The sequence below is a fragment of the Oncorhynchus mykiss genome, chromosome 12 (genome assembly GCF_013265735.2).
Source record: "Oncorhynchus mykiss isolate Arlee chromosome 12, USDA_OmykA_1.1, whole genome shotgun sequence".
Classification (NCBI taxonomy): Eukaryota; Metazoa; Chordata; class Actinopteri; order Salmoniformes; family Salmonidae; genus Oncorhynchus; species Oncorhynchus mykiss.
Genome location: NC_048576.1, coordinates 91,497,788 through 91,513,459, shown reverse-complemented (window position 1 = coordinate 91,513,459; position 15,672 = coordinate 91,497,788). Strand labels below are relative to the sequence as shown.

Sequence of the window (15,672 nt, the reverse complement as noted above, 5' to 3'; positions counted from 1 at the left end):
CATAGAACTTTGTTCCCACAATGTGATGCCATGGACAAAGGGCACAAAATTGCATAAATGGATGAAGGTAGCTAAGAAAATTAAGGCATTTTTGTACTCTATTGGTAATATTCTAGTTTATATGATGCTAATAGAGTTTTAGTTTTGTGTTTTCTATGGAACCATGTATTTCTTTTTACTTTTCCAAACCCCTAATTTCCAACCCCCTAATTTCCAACCCCCTAATTTCCAACCCCCTAATTTCCAAACCCCTAATTTCCAAACCCCTAATTTCCAAACCCCTAATTTCCAAACCCCTAATTTCCAAACCCCTAATTTCTAAACCCCTAATTTCCAACCCCCTAATTTCCAACCCCCTAATTTCCAAACCCCTAATTTCCAAACCCCTAATTTCCAACCCCCTAATTTCCAAACCCCTAATTTCCAAACCCCTAATTTCCAAACCCCCCTCGGTTTAATTTCTTCAATAATTAAATGTATGCGTTTAAATCAAATCCCCTTACATCTGCATGACATTTCTTGAAATCTCCATGCAATATCAATGCCTTTAACTTCACAGTCAAATGTTTTTCTGTCTTATTCAATTGGTCTTATTGAATGATGAATGTGGCCAAATGTTTCACGATAGCCAGGGGATGCCTACGTGGGCAGTGTAGGTGGAGTTTGCCATTGTAATGAGTACTGTAGAGCCGGGGGTGAAATATTATTCCCCGCTTGCAAAATGAGTGTGCCCATTGAAAAACAATTTTAAAAAAGTGGGGATGGATTTGTGCAGCTCAAGTTCCATCTATGAACTTGAGTGGTTACATTTCACCAGCTCTATCCTTCAGCTTTATAGCAAACCAAGAGCAGGGCTTCTGTTTGACTGAAAAACAAATGTAGTGTTTCAGTGTAGTAAACAGTTGAGTATGCCTTCTGATTATCAAAATCATTTGTTGGACTGCACTTTTCCCAAAGTGTCTTGGTACACAAAAGGAGCGTGCTGATCTCCAGGGTGGGAAGGGGTTGGGTTATAAACCAGCCCTGCTGATTTCCCTACTCTCTGGGCTCTAATGTCCCATGGTGGCCCCATCTGGCCCTTCTCACGACTTAGCAAGGGGTGCCTGAGGAGTGCTAGCAGACACCCCCTCACAGCTGCAAGGGAGGCGGCATACTGAGGAATGAATCAGACCTATGAGATATTGATGTCCCTCACTCATGCGCTCGCTCTCTCTGTGCTTCTGAGAGAGAAGGAATAGCAAGAGGTTTCCTCCTAATGGCCACGAAATCCCCTCCACACCCCTTCTCTCCTTGCTGATTCTCCTTGTGCTGATTCTCCTTGTGCTGATTCTCCTTGTGCTGATTCTCCTTGTGCTGATTCTCCTTGTATTGATTCTCCTTGTATTGTGCTCCAGCCTGCTGAACACGTCATGGCATCATGCTTCAGCTCCACTCTTGTGTATTCCACATAGAACCATGATCAATGACACTACCAGGTATTAGACGTGGATACAGTTGGTTGTGAAACAGAACTTCAGCAACATTAAATGTCAACTTTTATTTTTTCTCATCACGACAGAGACCCAGTCATGTAGCAGTCTTGTAATGGTTCCAAAAATACTCTACCTCAATGACTGTTATCTCAGGGATTGCTGCTGTAGCCTGGTAGTCCAGTAATTAGCTAACTCCTCTCTGTGTTGTGTGTTTGTTCATTGTATGACATGACACCAATGGAAGAGTTGTATGCCGTATGGGACCAGGCTATCTTTGCACTGCCCGGTTTTAAAACAAAATGTGACCCCAAAGACACAAAGTATCTGACAAGGGTAGTGTAATCACACTCCTGGCGACCATCAGATGCAGGTTGGTCACTATCACAATGACCTGTGTCACCAAGACCCTGAGTTTCATAGGGATTCAACATGGAATACTACTTTTCCAGTTCGAGAGTTTAAATGTTTTACCCAGAATGCTCTACTCCTACTCCATGTGCTTTAGACAATACTCAGTTGTTGGTTACAGCACGTACAATAAGGGACCAGACTGCTACTATCTTGTTGTTAATCCCTAGAGACTGGAGTACAGTAGGCCTATTCCTGTGCTTCAGTGTTTGCTGGTGGTGCTGGGTGTAATATAGTCTGAACAAAAATAGATCACAGAAATGTTCCATATGCACAAAAAGCTTATTTCTCATTGTGTGCACATATTTGTTTACATCCCTGTTAGTGAGTGTTTCTCCTTTGCCAAAAGAATCCATCCACCTGACAGGTGTGGTATATCAAGAAGCTGATTAAACAGAATGATCATTACACAGGTCCACCTTGTGCTGGGGACAATAAAAGGCCACTTTAAAATGTACAGTTTTGTCACAATTCAATGGCACTGATGTCTCAACATTTGAGGAAGGGTGCAGTTGGCATGCTCACTGCAGGAATGTCCACCCAAAGCTGTTGCCAGAGAATTCAATGTTCAGAGAATTTGGCAGTACGTCCAGCCAGCCTCACAACCGCAGACCAAATGTATGGCGTCATGTGGGCGAGCGGTTTGCTGATGTCATCGTTGTGAATAGTGCCCTGTGGTGGTGGGTTCATGGTATGGACAGACGTAAGCTACGGATAACGAACACAATTGCATTTTATCGATGGCAATTTGAATGTACAGAGATACTGTGACGAGATCCTGATATTGTCTTGCCATAACTCCACCTCATGTTTCGCCATGATAATGCACAGCCCCATGTCTCAAGTATCTGTACACAATTCCTGGAAGATGAGAAATGTCCCAGTTCTTCCATGGCCTGCGTACTCACCAGACATGTCATCCATTGAGCATGTTTGGGATGCTTTGGATTGACGTGTACGACAGCGTCTTCCAGAATCCCATTGATTTTGGAACTCATTTCCCTTGTGCCTGACACCTTGTGTGGACAGAAGGACAAATCAATGAAATGTGGAAGTTGGAAACATTTGTGATGGGCGGGTGTGAAGTTATTGTTTATTTTTCCAGTCAATTATGTTCAACATTCTGAACTATTTTCATGCATTTGAATGGATCTGTAAGTTATTTTGCTTCATTGATGTTGATCACATTTCAAGATGACACAGGATATAATTAGTGACATTGAAGTTCTGTTAACAACGACATTAAATAAATATTGTTTTTCTTACCACATGTTGCATCTGGCCACTGCTGCCAATAACTCTCTCCCCAAGTGACTGTACCAATCTGTCAAATCTTTCTTCAGCTTTACATCAGTTACATGAAGTCTGTCCATTGTTCATACACTATTTATGGTGTTTTGCTTCAGTGCTTTCAACCTTTTCAACCTCAAACTTACAATATCCCCCGTGGAGGGTGATGTACATATTTTACAAGTCTTTGGAAATGAAATGATTGACACCAGAAGCTGTAGCCTGTTAATTTGTGTTGTCACCTCATGTCTCTAAGTTGTGAGTAAAGTTGTCTGTCTGCCTACCTACAGGATGTATGATGTGGGCGGCCAGCGGACCAAGAGGAGGAAGTGGCTCAGCTACTTTGACTGTGTCCGGGCCGTGCTGTTTGTTGTGGCGCTCAGTGACTACGACATGACCCTGACGGAGGACCGCTCTATGGTAATAGATAGTAGATACCATTTAGCAGAAGGTAAGGGAGTTGGAGCTGTTCAGTCTCAGCTTTGATTAAAAAGTAGAGGGGGATGTTGTGTACCCTACAGTACCTTCTCTACGTCAGAACAATGTATCAAACCAGTAGAATGGCCTAAAGCTGTGTATGGTACCATCTAATATTTGAAGCTGACAGATTGAGTGAAACTTTGTTTAGATCTTTTATGTCCAGTATCATTGATTTTCTTCATCCCCCCCTTTTATCTGTCTCGCTCGCTCTGTTCAAATCTCTCTCTGTTCTCTCTTTCTCCCTCTTAGAACCGGCTACAAGAGAGCCTTGAACTCTTTACCTCCATCTGCACCAACATAGTTTTCAGAAGTACCTCATTGGTAAGTTTTCACATGGAGATTGTCTGACAACACCTACTTAACAAATGTCTGCCATAACACAGTCCTCTGAACAGATTGCCTTTCCCAAACATTGTCACTCTTAAGTAAAACCATTACACACTCAATCAAGGTGAGGGTTTCTCCTCTGGCCACTTCCAGTTACCCACATTCAGCTGCAGGTAGAAGTTGCCCTTGTTGACAGATCTAGCATCAGATTAGCCTACCACCCAATTCTTACCTTATTTCAATTATGGGGAGAAATTATGTGGTTTTAGAGGAAACATCTTCCTGTACTCCCAATGTCACGTGCTTGATGTTGGGGCTGTCTATGCGGTGTGGCAGAGCCCAGGGCCACGTTCAGGCATATCACATATGGAGCTGACATGATTCCTTCTTCTACACGTCCGAGAGGCCTTTCTGTTCCACATGACACGGCTCCTTCTGAACTTTCCACAGCGTTCAAACATGTCGCCATCGCATCATGGTGTTTAATTGACTGAGCTGTATAAATAAAGGTTAAATAAAAGCACAACGCTGTGACCTGCTGAGGGCAACCCAGTGGATGTAATTAAAGCCCATGGAGTCCCCAGAGTGCCTCCTGCTAACCACCTCTGCCCAGCCAGCCGCAGGCGGCACAACTGCCTCTAATTGCCTCAGACACAGGCAATTACCACACAAGGGTCATAATTGAGGTGATCTCAGTTCAGCTCTGAGGCCGGGAGGACTGTTTATAAAAAGCGTGTAACGAGCTTGTTTTAATTTGTCTCGTTTAGACTGTAAAAGGTTTTAAAAGACGTTTGGACTGTGGATGTGTGAGTCATAATCAGTTTTCTGTCGTTAATTACACTCAACAAAAATATAAACGCAACATGTAAAGTGTTGGTCCCAAGTTTCATGAACTGAAATAAAAAATCCCAGAAACGTTCCATGTGCACAAAAAGCTTTTCTCTCATGTTGTGTACAAATGTATTTACAGTGAGTATTTCTCCTTTACCAAGATAATCCATCTACGGGTGTGGCATATCCAAGAAGCTGATTAAACAGCATGATCTTTATACAGGTGCATCTTGTGCTGTGGACAATAAAAGGCCACTCTAAAAAGTGCAGTTTTGTCACACAACGTGATGCCACAGATGTCTCAAGTTTTGATCAAGTGTGCAATTGGCATGCTGACGGCAGGAATGTCCACCAGAGCTGTTGCCAGAGTATTGAATGTTCATTTTTCTACCACAAGCCAACGTTATAGAGAATTTGGCAGTGCGTCCAACCAGCCTCACAACTGCAAACCACGTGTATGGCATTGTGTGGGCGAGCGTTTTGCTGATGTCAATGTTGTGAACAGTGCCCTATGGTGGTGGTGGGTTTATGGTATGAGCAGGCAAAAGCTATAGACAACAAAGAAAATAGCATTTTATCGATGGCAATTTGAATGCACAGATACCATGACGAGATCCTGAGGCCCATTGTCGTGCCATTCATCTGCCGCCATCACCTCATGTTTCACCTCATGTTTGCATGATGATGCGCGGCCCCATGTTGCAAGGATCTGTACAAAATTCCTGGAAGCTGAAAATGTCCCAGTTCTTCCATGGCCTGCATACTCAAACATGTCACCCATTAAGCATGTTTGGGATGCTGTGGATTGATGTGTACAACAGCGTGTTCCAGTTCCCGCCAATATCCAGCAACTTTACACAGCCATTGAAGAGGAGTGGGATAACATTCCACAAGCTGCAATCAACAGCCTGATCCACTCTATGTATAGGAGATTTGTAACTCTGCTTGAGGCAAATGGTGCTCACACCAGATACTGACTGGTTTTCTGATCCACGCCCACATTTTTTTATGGTATCTGTGACCAACAGATGCACATGTGAAATCCATAGATTTGGGCCTAATGAAGGCTTTTCAATTGACTGATTTCCTTATGAACTGTAACTCAGTAAAGTCTTATTTTTGGTGTCTGGCCATGCCCTACAACAGACAACCTCCCAACTAATTTCTCTTGTCTTTCACCTTTTTAGGTTATGTTACTGGTATCTCTTTCTCTCTTACAAGCTAATGATGTGCATTTGGAAAGTATTCAGTCCCCTTTTTCCACATTTTGATACATTACAGCCTTACTCTAAAATTGATTCAATTGTTGTTTTTCCCCCCACATCAATCAACACACACTACCCCATAATGAGAAAGCAAAAACTGTTTTTATAATTTTTTTCAAATGTATTAAAAATAAACTGAAATCACATTTACATAAGTATTCAGACCCTTTACTCAGGACTTTGTTTAAGCACCTTTGGCAGTGATCACAGCCTCCAATCTTCTTGTGTATGACTCTGCAAGCTTTGCACACCTGCATTTGGGGAGTTTCTCCCATTTATTCTCTGCAGATCCTCTCAAGCTTTGTCAGGTTGGATGGGGAGCGTCGCTGCACAGCTATTTTCAGGTCTTTCCAGAGATGTTCAATCGGGTTCAAGTCCAGGCTCTGGCTGGGCCACTCAAGAACATTCAGACTTGTCCCGAAGCCACTCATGCGTTGTCTTGGCTGTGTGCTTAGGCTCGTTGTCCTGTTGAAAGGTGAACCTTGGCCCCAGTCTGAGAACCTGCTCCAGAGCGCTCAGGATTTGATCAAGGATCTCTGTACTTTGATCTGTTCATCTTTCCCTCGATCCTGACTAGTCTCCCAGTCCCTGCCACTGAAAAACCTCCTCACAGCATGATTCTGCCACAACCATGATTCACGTAGGGATGGTGCTAGGTTTTCTCCAGACATGATGCTTGGTATTCAGGCCAAATAGTTCAATCTTGGTTCATCAGACCAGAGGATCTGTCACTGAGGAGTGGCTTCCGGCTGGCCACTCTACCATAAAGGCCTCATTGCGGAGTGGTGCAGAGATGATTGCTCTTCTGGAAGGTTCTCCCATCTCCACAAAGGAACTCTGGAGCTCTGTCAGAATGACCAACGGGTTCTCGGTCACCTCCCTGACCAAGGCCCTCCTCGCCTGATTGCTCAGTTTGGCCGGGCGGCCAGCTCTAGGAACAGTCTTGGTGGTTCCTAACTTCTTCCATTTAAGAATGATGGAGGCCACTGTTCTTGGGGACCTTCAATGCTGCAGAAATGTTTTGGTACCCTTCCCTAGATCTGTACCTCAACACAATTCTGTCTTCGACCTCATGGCTTGGCTTTTGCTCTGACTTGAACTGTCAACTGTGGTACCTTTTATAAAGACAGACAGTGTGCCTTTCTAAATCATGCCCAATCAATTGAATTTACCACAGGTGGACTCCAATCAAGTTGTAGAAACACCTCAAGGATGATCAATGGAAACAGGATGCACCTGAGCTCAATTTCGAGTCTCATAGCAAAGGCTCTGAATACTTTAACATATCTTGTTTTTCTTTTTATAAATATGTAAACATTTCTAAACCTGTTCAGTTTGTCATTATGGGGTAGTGTGTAGATGGAGGATAAAACCTTTTTCAAATCCTTTTAGAATAAGGCTTTAACGTAACGGTGGAAAAGGGGAAGAGGTCTGAATACTTTCTGAATGCACTGTTTATTTGTTACTGTGCTTTTCACAGGTTTGACACCAGCTGTGGACCCTGAATTGAAAAACTATATCAGTGTTTTTGGTTCTCTTCTAGGAAGATATTGTGTGTCATGTGAGTTGGTATAGGTCAGGAGTGACACAGTAGAAGGAATGTATGGGATAGTGTGAGTTGGTATAGGTCAGGAGTGACACAGTAGAAGGAATGTATGGGATAGTGTGAGTTGGTATAGGTCAGGAGTGACACAGTAGAAGGAATGTATGGGATAGTGTTAAAAGGTTTACTTTTAGAAATGCAGCTTTATTGATTTTATTATCTTTGTCCTCAGAAATTGTTCAAATGTTGACATTGATTTAGCTATTTATGCTTGTGCAATTAAGCTCTAGTCTATCAGAATGATATATTTTTGTATTGTCATCAAATCTTTTTCAGATTCTGTTAATGAACAAAAGTGACCTCTTCCAGGAGAAGATCTTAAACTCAGGAAGGCATTTGCGACTCTACTTCCCTAGTTACAAAGGTAAAATAATAATATTGGTATCAATTGTAGTTAGTTTTTGCTGTTGTCCAAGTCAGTCAATCCAAAAACATGTGGAAATGTACTTGTCAAAAATTATGCCTGATTATTTTAGGAATAATGCAAATCTGTTTTATTCCTCTGCTGATTTAGCGAACACCATTGCTTTTAGATAAAGCTGTGAAGAGAATAAAATGACCTCTCTTCACGTGTGTATTCTTCGGGTACAGTTGAAGTTTGCATACACCTTAGCCAAATACATTTAAACTCAGTTTTCACAATTCCTGACATTTAATCCTGGTAAAAATTCCCTGTCTTAGGTCAGTTAGGATTATCACTTTATTTTAAGAATGTGACATGTCAGAATAACAATATAATTATTTATTTAAGCTTTTTTTCTTATATCACATTCCCAGTGGGTCAGAAGATTACATACACTCAATTAGTATTTGGTAGCATTGCTACCAAACGTTTTGGGTAGCCTTCCACAAGCTTTCCATAATAAGTTGGGTGAATTTTGGCCCATTCCTCCTGACAGAGCTGGTGTAACTGAGTCAGGTTTGTAGGCCTCCTTGCTCGCACACACTTTTTCAGTTCTGCCCACACATTTTCTATGGGATTGAGGTCAGGGCTTTGTGATGGCCTCTCCAATACCTTGACTTTGTTGTCCTAAAGCCATTTTGCCACAACTTTGGAAGTATGCTTGGGGTCATTGTCCATTTGGAAGACCCATTTGCGACCAAGCTTTAACTTCCTGACTGATGTCTTGCTTCAATATATCCACATTTTTTCTTCGTCATGATGCCATCTATTTTGTGAAGTGCAAGAGTCCCTCCTGCAGCAAAGCACTCCCACAACATGATGCTGCCACCCCCATGCTTCACGGTTGGGATGGTGTTCTTCGGCTTGCAAGCCTCCCCCTTTTTCCTCCAAACATAACGAGGGTCATTATGGCCAAACAGTTCTATTTTTGTTTCATCAGACCAGAGGACATTTCTCCAAAAAGTACGATCTCTGTTCTCGTGTGCAGTTGCAAACCGTAGTCTGGCTTTTTTATGGCGGTTTTGGAGCAGTGGCTTCTTCCTTGCTGAGTGGCCTTCTAGGTTATGGTGATATAGGACTCATTTTACTGTGGATATAGATGCTTTTGTACCCATTTCCTCCAGCATCTTCACAAGGTCCTTTGCTGTTCTGGGATTAATTTGCACTTTTCGCACCAAAGAACGTTCATCTCTAGGAGACAGAACGCGTCGCCTTCCTGAGCGTTATGACGGCTGTGTGGTCCCATGGTGATTATACTTCCATACTATTGTTTGTACAAATGAACGTGGTACCTTCAGGTATTTTTGAGGTCTTGGCTGATTTCTTTTGATTTTCCCATGATGTCAAGCAAAGAGGCACTGAGTTTGAAGGTAGGCCTTGAAATACATCCACAGGTACACCTCCAATTGACTCAAATGATGTCAATTAGCCTGTCCGAAGCTTCTAAAGCCATGACATCATTTCGGGGAATTTTCCAAGCTGTTTAAAGGCACAGTCAACCTAGTGTGACCCACTTTAATTGTGACACAGCGAAATAATCTGTCTGTATACAATTGTTGGAAAAATTACTTGTCATGCATGAAGTAGATGTCCTAACCGACTTGCCAAAACTATAGTTTGTTAATTAACAAGAAATTTGTGGAGTGGTTGAAAAATGAGTTTTAATGACTTCAACCTAAGTGTATGTAAACTTCCGACTTCAACTGTATGGTCAATATGGATCCTGGTGGCTATTCAGTGCATTTGAAAGTAGACTTATTCCACATTTTATGTTACAGCCTTATTCTAAACTGGATTAAAATAAATATATTCCTCATCAATCCACACACAATACCCCATAATGACAAAGCAAAACAGATTTTTAGAAATGTTTGCACATTCTTTTAAAAATGAATATAACTATTTACACAAATGTTCAGATCCTTTACTATGAGACTTGAAATTGAGCTCAGGTCCATCCTGTTTCCATTGATCATCCTTGATGTTTCTACAACTTGATTGTAGACCAGTAAATTAAATTCATTGGACATGAGTTAAAGGCACACACCTGTCTATATAAGGTCCCACAGTTGACAGTTCATGTCAGAGCAAATCCTAGCCATGAGTTTGAAGGACTTGTTCGTAGAGCTCTAAGACAGGATTGCGTCGCGGCACAGATCTGGGGAAGGGAACCAAAAAATTTCTGCACCATTTAAAGGTCCCCAAGAGCACAGTGGTCTCCATTTTTTTTAAATGGAACATTTGAACCACCTCTTTCTAAAACTGACTGCCCAGCCAAACTGAGCAATCGGGAGAAGGGCCTTGGCCAGGGAGGTGACCAAGAACCCGATGGTTACACTGACAGAGCTCCAGAGTTGCTCCAGAGTTACTCTGTGGAGATGGGAGAAGATTCCAGAAGGACAACCACATCTGCAGAACTCCACCAATTAGGCCTTTATGGTAGTGGCCAGACGGCAGCCACTCCTCAGTAAAAATCACTTGGGAGTTAGCCAAAAGGCATGAGAAACAAGATTCTCTGGTCTGATGAAACAAATATTGAACTCTTTGGCCTGAATGCCAAGCGTCACGTCTGGAGGAAACCTGGCACTATCCCTACGGTGAAGCATGGTGGTGGCAGCGTCATACTGTGGGATTGTTTATCAGCGGCAGGGACTGGGAAACTAGTCAGGATCGAGGCATGGATGAACGGAGCAAAGTACAGAGATCCTTAATGAAATCCTTCTCCAGAGCGCTCAGGACCTCAGACTTGGGCCAAGGTTCACCTTCCAACGAGCCTAAGCACACAGCCAAGACAATGCAAAGTAATGGCTTCGAGACAAGTCTCAATGTCCTTGAGTTGCACAGCCAAAGCCCAGACTTGAATCCCATCGAACATCTCTGGAGAGATCTGAAAATAGCTGTGTAGCAAAGCTCCCCATCCAACCCGACAGAGCTGAAGAGGATCTGCAGAGAAGAGTGGGAGCAACATCCCAAATACAGGTGTGCCAAGCTTGTCGCGTCACACCTGTTACGAACTGGCTCGTACCCTGTAACAGAGGGAGACGATGGGGAGATAAAGAAATGTTGTGTCTTTGGCTATGCCGGATTAAGTGATATTGACATGCTATTCTTTAAAATAATTTCTCTGTAATTAATATTACCTGATTAAGCTAATCAGGTAAATGTAATTAACTAGAATGTTGGGGCACCAAGAAATAATGTTTAGAGCTGTTATCTTCCGAATAAACTCTTAAAGACCTGGTAATCTTTTACCTCAATAGCAGTCAATTTAATCATCACTTTATTTAGTTTAATCTGAAAGTTGTAAATGATTGGTTATCTTCACGAACCCTGGCTAACAAGTTGAATCAGCAATACAAAATGTGGTTTAATTATTTATTTACTAAATACCTAAATCACACAGAATTACATCTACACAGAATTGATCATACATTGATTGCAAATTATGTCAAGGAAAACGTCCCTAGCGGAAGGAACGGATACGACGGCTGGTTACACAAAGAAAGGGTGTTGGGTTTGAGTGAAAGAGCGGGAAGACTAAAGAACAAAGGGAGAAGCTATGTCTCTATCGGGCCGTAGGCAGCTATGCTATCGTAAATACAGTGTCTTATGCATTCTAAATAACCACCCATTTGAAAAAGGAAAATGCAATCAATATTTACTCTGAGCTGTGCTTCGGTAGATTGGTCGTAGATAGAAGGCGGGGTGGTCCAGCATGGTTCTCTGATCCTCTGAAGAATGTCTAGTGGTGAATGGATACTCTGTCCATCCTCTCCTAGCCCACGTTTAGCGGACGGAGAGGGTATCACTTCTCTAGTGAATAAGAGTTCAAAGTTCATACCAAGTTGCCATACTTTTAAGCTCATGCTATATTCTGGCTGGTATAGTCGAATTTCATCCTTTCGGTGTGTTGACCGTCATCTTCACGTTGAAATTCGATGCTAATTTCGTTATGTTCTTGTCGTTCAACCAGAGCTCACGCTGATGTTGGCTTAGTTCTGTAGGTGACCTTCTTTTTAACGCGGGGACCACAAGTCCACGTCCTTGGAACAGGAAGTTACATTTTCGTGAAGGGGCTTATATAGGGTTGGGGGAGAGGGCCGTGTTTCATAGTTTACAACCGATGTCTGTTCACATGGGCCACTGAGTTGGGCATAGTTCACTCATGAAAACCATTTCTCTCACTTAGGAGCTAAAATTACATTTCATATTTAAACATTTAAATTGCACAACAATTCCATGTGAATCTGATAACTAGAATGTGTAGACTTTCCAAGATAGTTTGTCGTCCTATCATCAGTAATAATGTCTGACGCCAACTGATCTGACATCATATTCATTAAGTACCAACGCATATTTTCAACTGGTTAGTTTACCCAAATAGGGTTCCGTTTCCCACCATTTGATGTTCCCAGACTCTGTTAACAAAGGGATTTTCAATAGTCACATCGGTAGAGAGGGGAAAAAGGGGAAAGGTATTTATTGGGGTCATAAATCTCCCCCAACAGGCCAACTTTATGACAGAAATAACGAACATATTTATTAAAGAAAGTAATATATATCTAAGTAACAATGGGATGTGTGTGTGTGTGAGTGGATGCTTGCATAGAAGGTGATAATGAGGAGTGTTCAGAGGTGCCAAAACCCTATTAAATAAAACAAGAGAAAAGAATTCGGCAGACAGTGGGAGTGTTAGCAAACATTTCTAAAATCCTGTTTTGGTTTGTCTGTGTGTGTTGATCAGGGGGAAAAACACTTGAATACATTTTTGAATAAAGATGTAACCTAGCAAAATGTGGAAAGTCAAGGGGTCTGAATACTTTCCGAAGGCACTGTATATGTCTGGTTTTATGATTCTATATTTTAGAGCTCAATGTACCCCCTGATTCGGTTTAAGCATTGTTTTAAGCAGTTCAGTGTTTTTGTATTAAAGTGTGAGAAGAAAACAAGGGGAAAACCAGGAAAAAATTGCGGAATTTGGAAAGACAAAAAAAAATCATAATTAGGCAAATTTGAAATGGTTTTAAAAAGCTTTACTAACATTTTCTGTGCATGACAGGACTTTAGAGCCTGTGTCATTTTGCGAAATGTCGAGGTCAATATCGGCTATGCACCGAAGAGGGAAAACGGTTGGGCCGTCCTAGAAGTGTTTTAGTGAAATATAATAATTTTGCCATTGAGACGTTTTTATCCAAAGGGACTTAGTCATGCGTGCATACATTTGAACATATGGCTGGTCCTGGGAATCAAACCCACTATCCTGACATTGCAATGCTCTACCAAGATGCATGACAATGTTATAAATGCTTTGTGAAGCCTCAATTGAATGATTTATTAAGCTGTGCTTATGCCACCCTTTTATAAAGCACAGGTTTGTAATATTTAACAGTGGGTTATGGTATATTTGACATTGGTGGTTGTCACACAGTTATGCCACTTGTATGAACCCTTTATAGAGCATGACATACGTTCTACATTTATATAGTGTTTAGAAAGGCTATAGGCTGCATGTCATTTTAAAGCTGGGACTGGTTTCTCCATATGGAGAATCCCTTCTTTGCAGGCATTCCTGTGTTACTGTGTTTTCTATGGGAATCCCCCTCCAACATACATCCAGAATCCACATTCCGGTTTACGCTGCCACATTCTTTAGACTGGAACTACTGCACTTTCCCCTGCAGCATGAGGGGACTCCTACTCATAGCATTCCCAATGGGAGTATCAAGGTACAAGACAATGGCTGGGGTTTAAAGTGCACCCTATTCTCTACATGGTGCACTACTTCTGAACAGAGGTCTATACGACACCATTTCAGACACAGCCACTCAGGAGCCAGAATGTCTTGCCTGGGGGGTTATCATGGCAGACCGATAACACCTCACTTATACACAGCCTCTCTGGTCCTAAGGGCTCTGTAACAGTCTTATATATTTCACTCTCATCCCTCAGAACTGGACGTGTGGTAATTAAAATGGAGGTGTTTCAGTTGAGCTGCAGGGGTTGTTCTCTCTCTGTTTTTCCACTCTATAAAAACCAAGTTGTTTTGTGTGAACTTGTCACGGAACATAATTTCACTTGTTCACTGAGTTTCAGTTCATCATGCCTAAATGAGACATTTATCTCCAGACACTGGATTTTTTCAAACCTTTAAATTTGTCCATGATTCTGAAACATGTACACACCTAACTAATACTGTGAGTCCTTTATAAAAATACATCTAGGAGCAAGGCTCAGCAGACATTCACCGTTTTTCATTTTTAGGACGCATGATTGCTACTAAACATGTTTCCTTACAGCACTCTTGTACCAGAGTCAGTCTTTGTAATCGTGTGATGGAGTTGATGATGATATGGAATAAGCTACAAGCCTATGGAGATGGACAGGGGTGGACTGAGAAAATATATTTGCCAGAGAATTTGTAACACCAGCTTTTAATTTTTTTGAGGCCCCCTTCATTAGCCAAATGATCACAGCACAAAAAAACTAAATTCACTTAAACATGGGCCAGCCCATCAGGCAGTTGTGGGAGATTGAACTTGAAATTCAACTCGTATACTTAACTCAATTGGGTATATGTCACTCAACTGAGGGGACTTCTCTGCTACGTCCCCTTATACAGGAGCCGACAGGGACGTGGATGCTGCCTCGCGTCACATCACTGGCATGTTTGTGGCCTGCAACAGGACCCCCAACAAGCTTGTCTTCCACCACTACACCACCGCCACGGACACACACAACGTACGGGTGGTCTTCCACGTCGTCATGGACACCATCGTCAAGGAGAACTTGGAGGCGGTCTCGTTGCTATAAGACCTGACCTGGGTGCATTTGACTGCATCAGTGCCTTTAAAGACACTTTCTAGATTTTATTGATGGATATTTGTTTTTATATAATTTAATATAGGTAATATTTACTAATATAGATGGACATTCCTCATTTGGATTTTTTTTCAATAATCATGTTGGTGTTGACATTTTGTTTTAATTCAATAAAATAATGTACAGGCCTTACTTGTCTTTGGTAATTATTTTAAGATAGTGGCAGATGTATGCCAAGCTTGAGTGGTTTGCATTAAAAATGTCTTAAAACATTTACATACAAATAGGTGTCTGGGTGAGAATTGTACAAATGTGTGAAGCAGGATTAATTTAGACCTATAGGGCAAAATCATTTGAGTGCAATATAAGATGTATTTATTCATTCAACAAAGAAATGAATACATATGTACATTGCTATGCATGACATAATATGATTTAACAGACGGGTATTACCCGTTAGGGGAAGTAGTAGTCAGACTGCGCATGACAGTACGCTAAAACAGACATTCTCACAACATTTGTGCCATATTTGTGAAAATGAGAAACATTCGCTTCCATCGAACATTATCAGTCCATCCACGTTCGCGGTGCTGATCATGCTTCCACACAGTCCAATGAGTCGAGCGATACGAACACGTCTGCTTTACATTGAAATAACCTTGAGCCATCCTGAACAAGTTCGCAGCTCTGCAGATTCGGTGTGATATCTTTGATACAAATAGCCTGGGAAAAAAACAAGACATTTTAATCAACATAATGCAACATTAACGAGAA

General features: G+C 41.7%; 1 protein-coding gene across 3 annotated transcripts in view; it reads left to right on the top strand.

The window, feature by feature from the left end:
* The window catches only part of LOC118936481 (guanine nucleotide-binding protein G(o) subunit alpha-like), a 33,208-nt gene extending 18,122 nt beyond the window's left edge, over positions 1–15,086 (top strand). For 2 of the 3 annotated variants that reach the window (XM_036939153.1, XM_036939154.1), the window contains exons 8-11: positions 3,461–3,590; positions 3,900–3,971; positions 7,953–8,040; positions 14,699–15,086. In XM_036939153.1, coding sequence (XP_036795048.1) covers positions 3,461–3,590; positions 3,900–3,971; positions 7,953–8,040; positions 14,699–14,889 — 481 coding nt within the window. In that variant the 3' untranslated portion in view covers positions 14,890–15,086. The remainder of the gene's footprint in view (positions 1–3,460; positions 3,591–3,899; positions 3,972–7,952; positions 8,041–14,698) is intronic. The other variant, XM_036939155.1, reaches the window with a different exon arrangement.
* Positions 15,087–15,672: the final 586 nt, after the last annotated feature.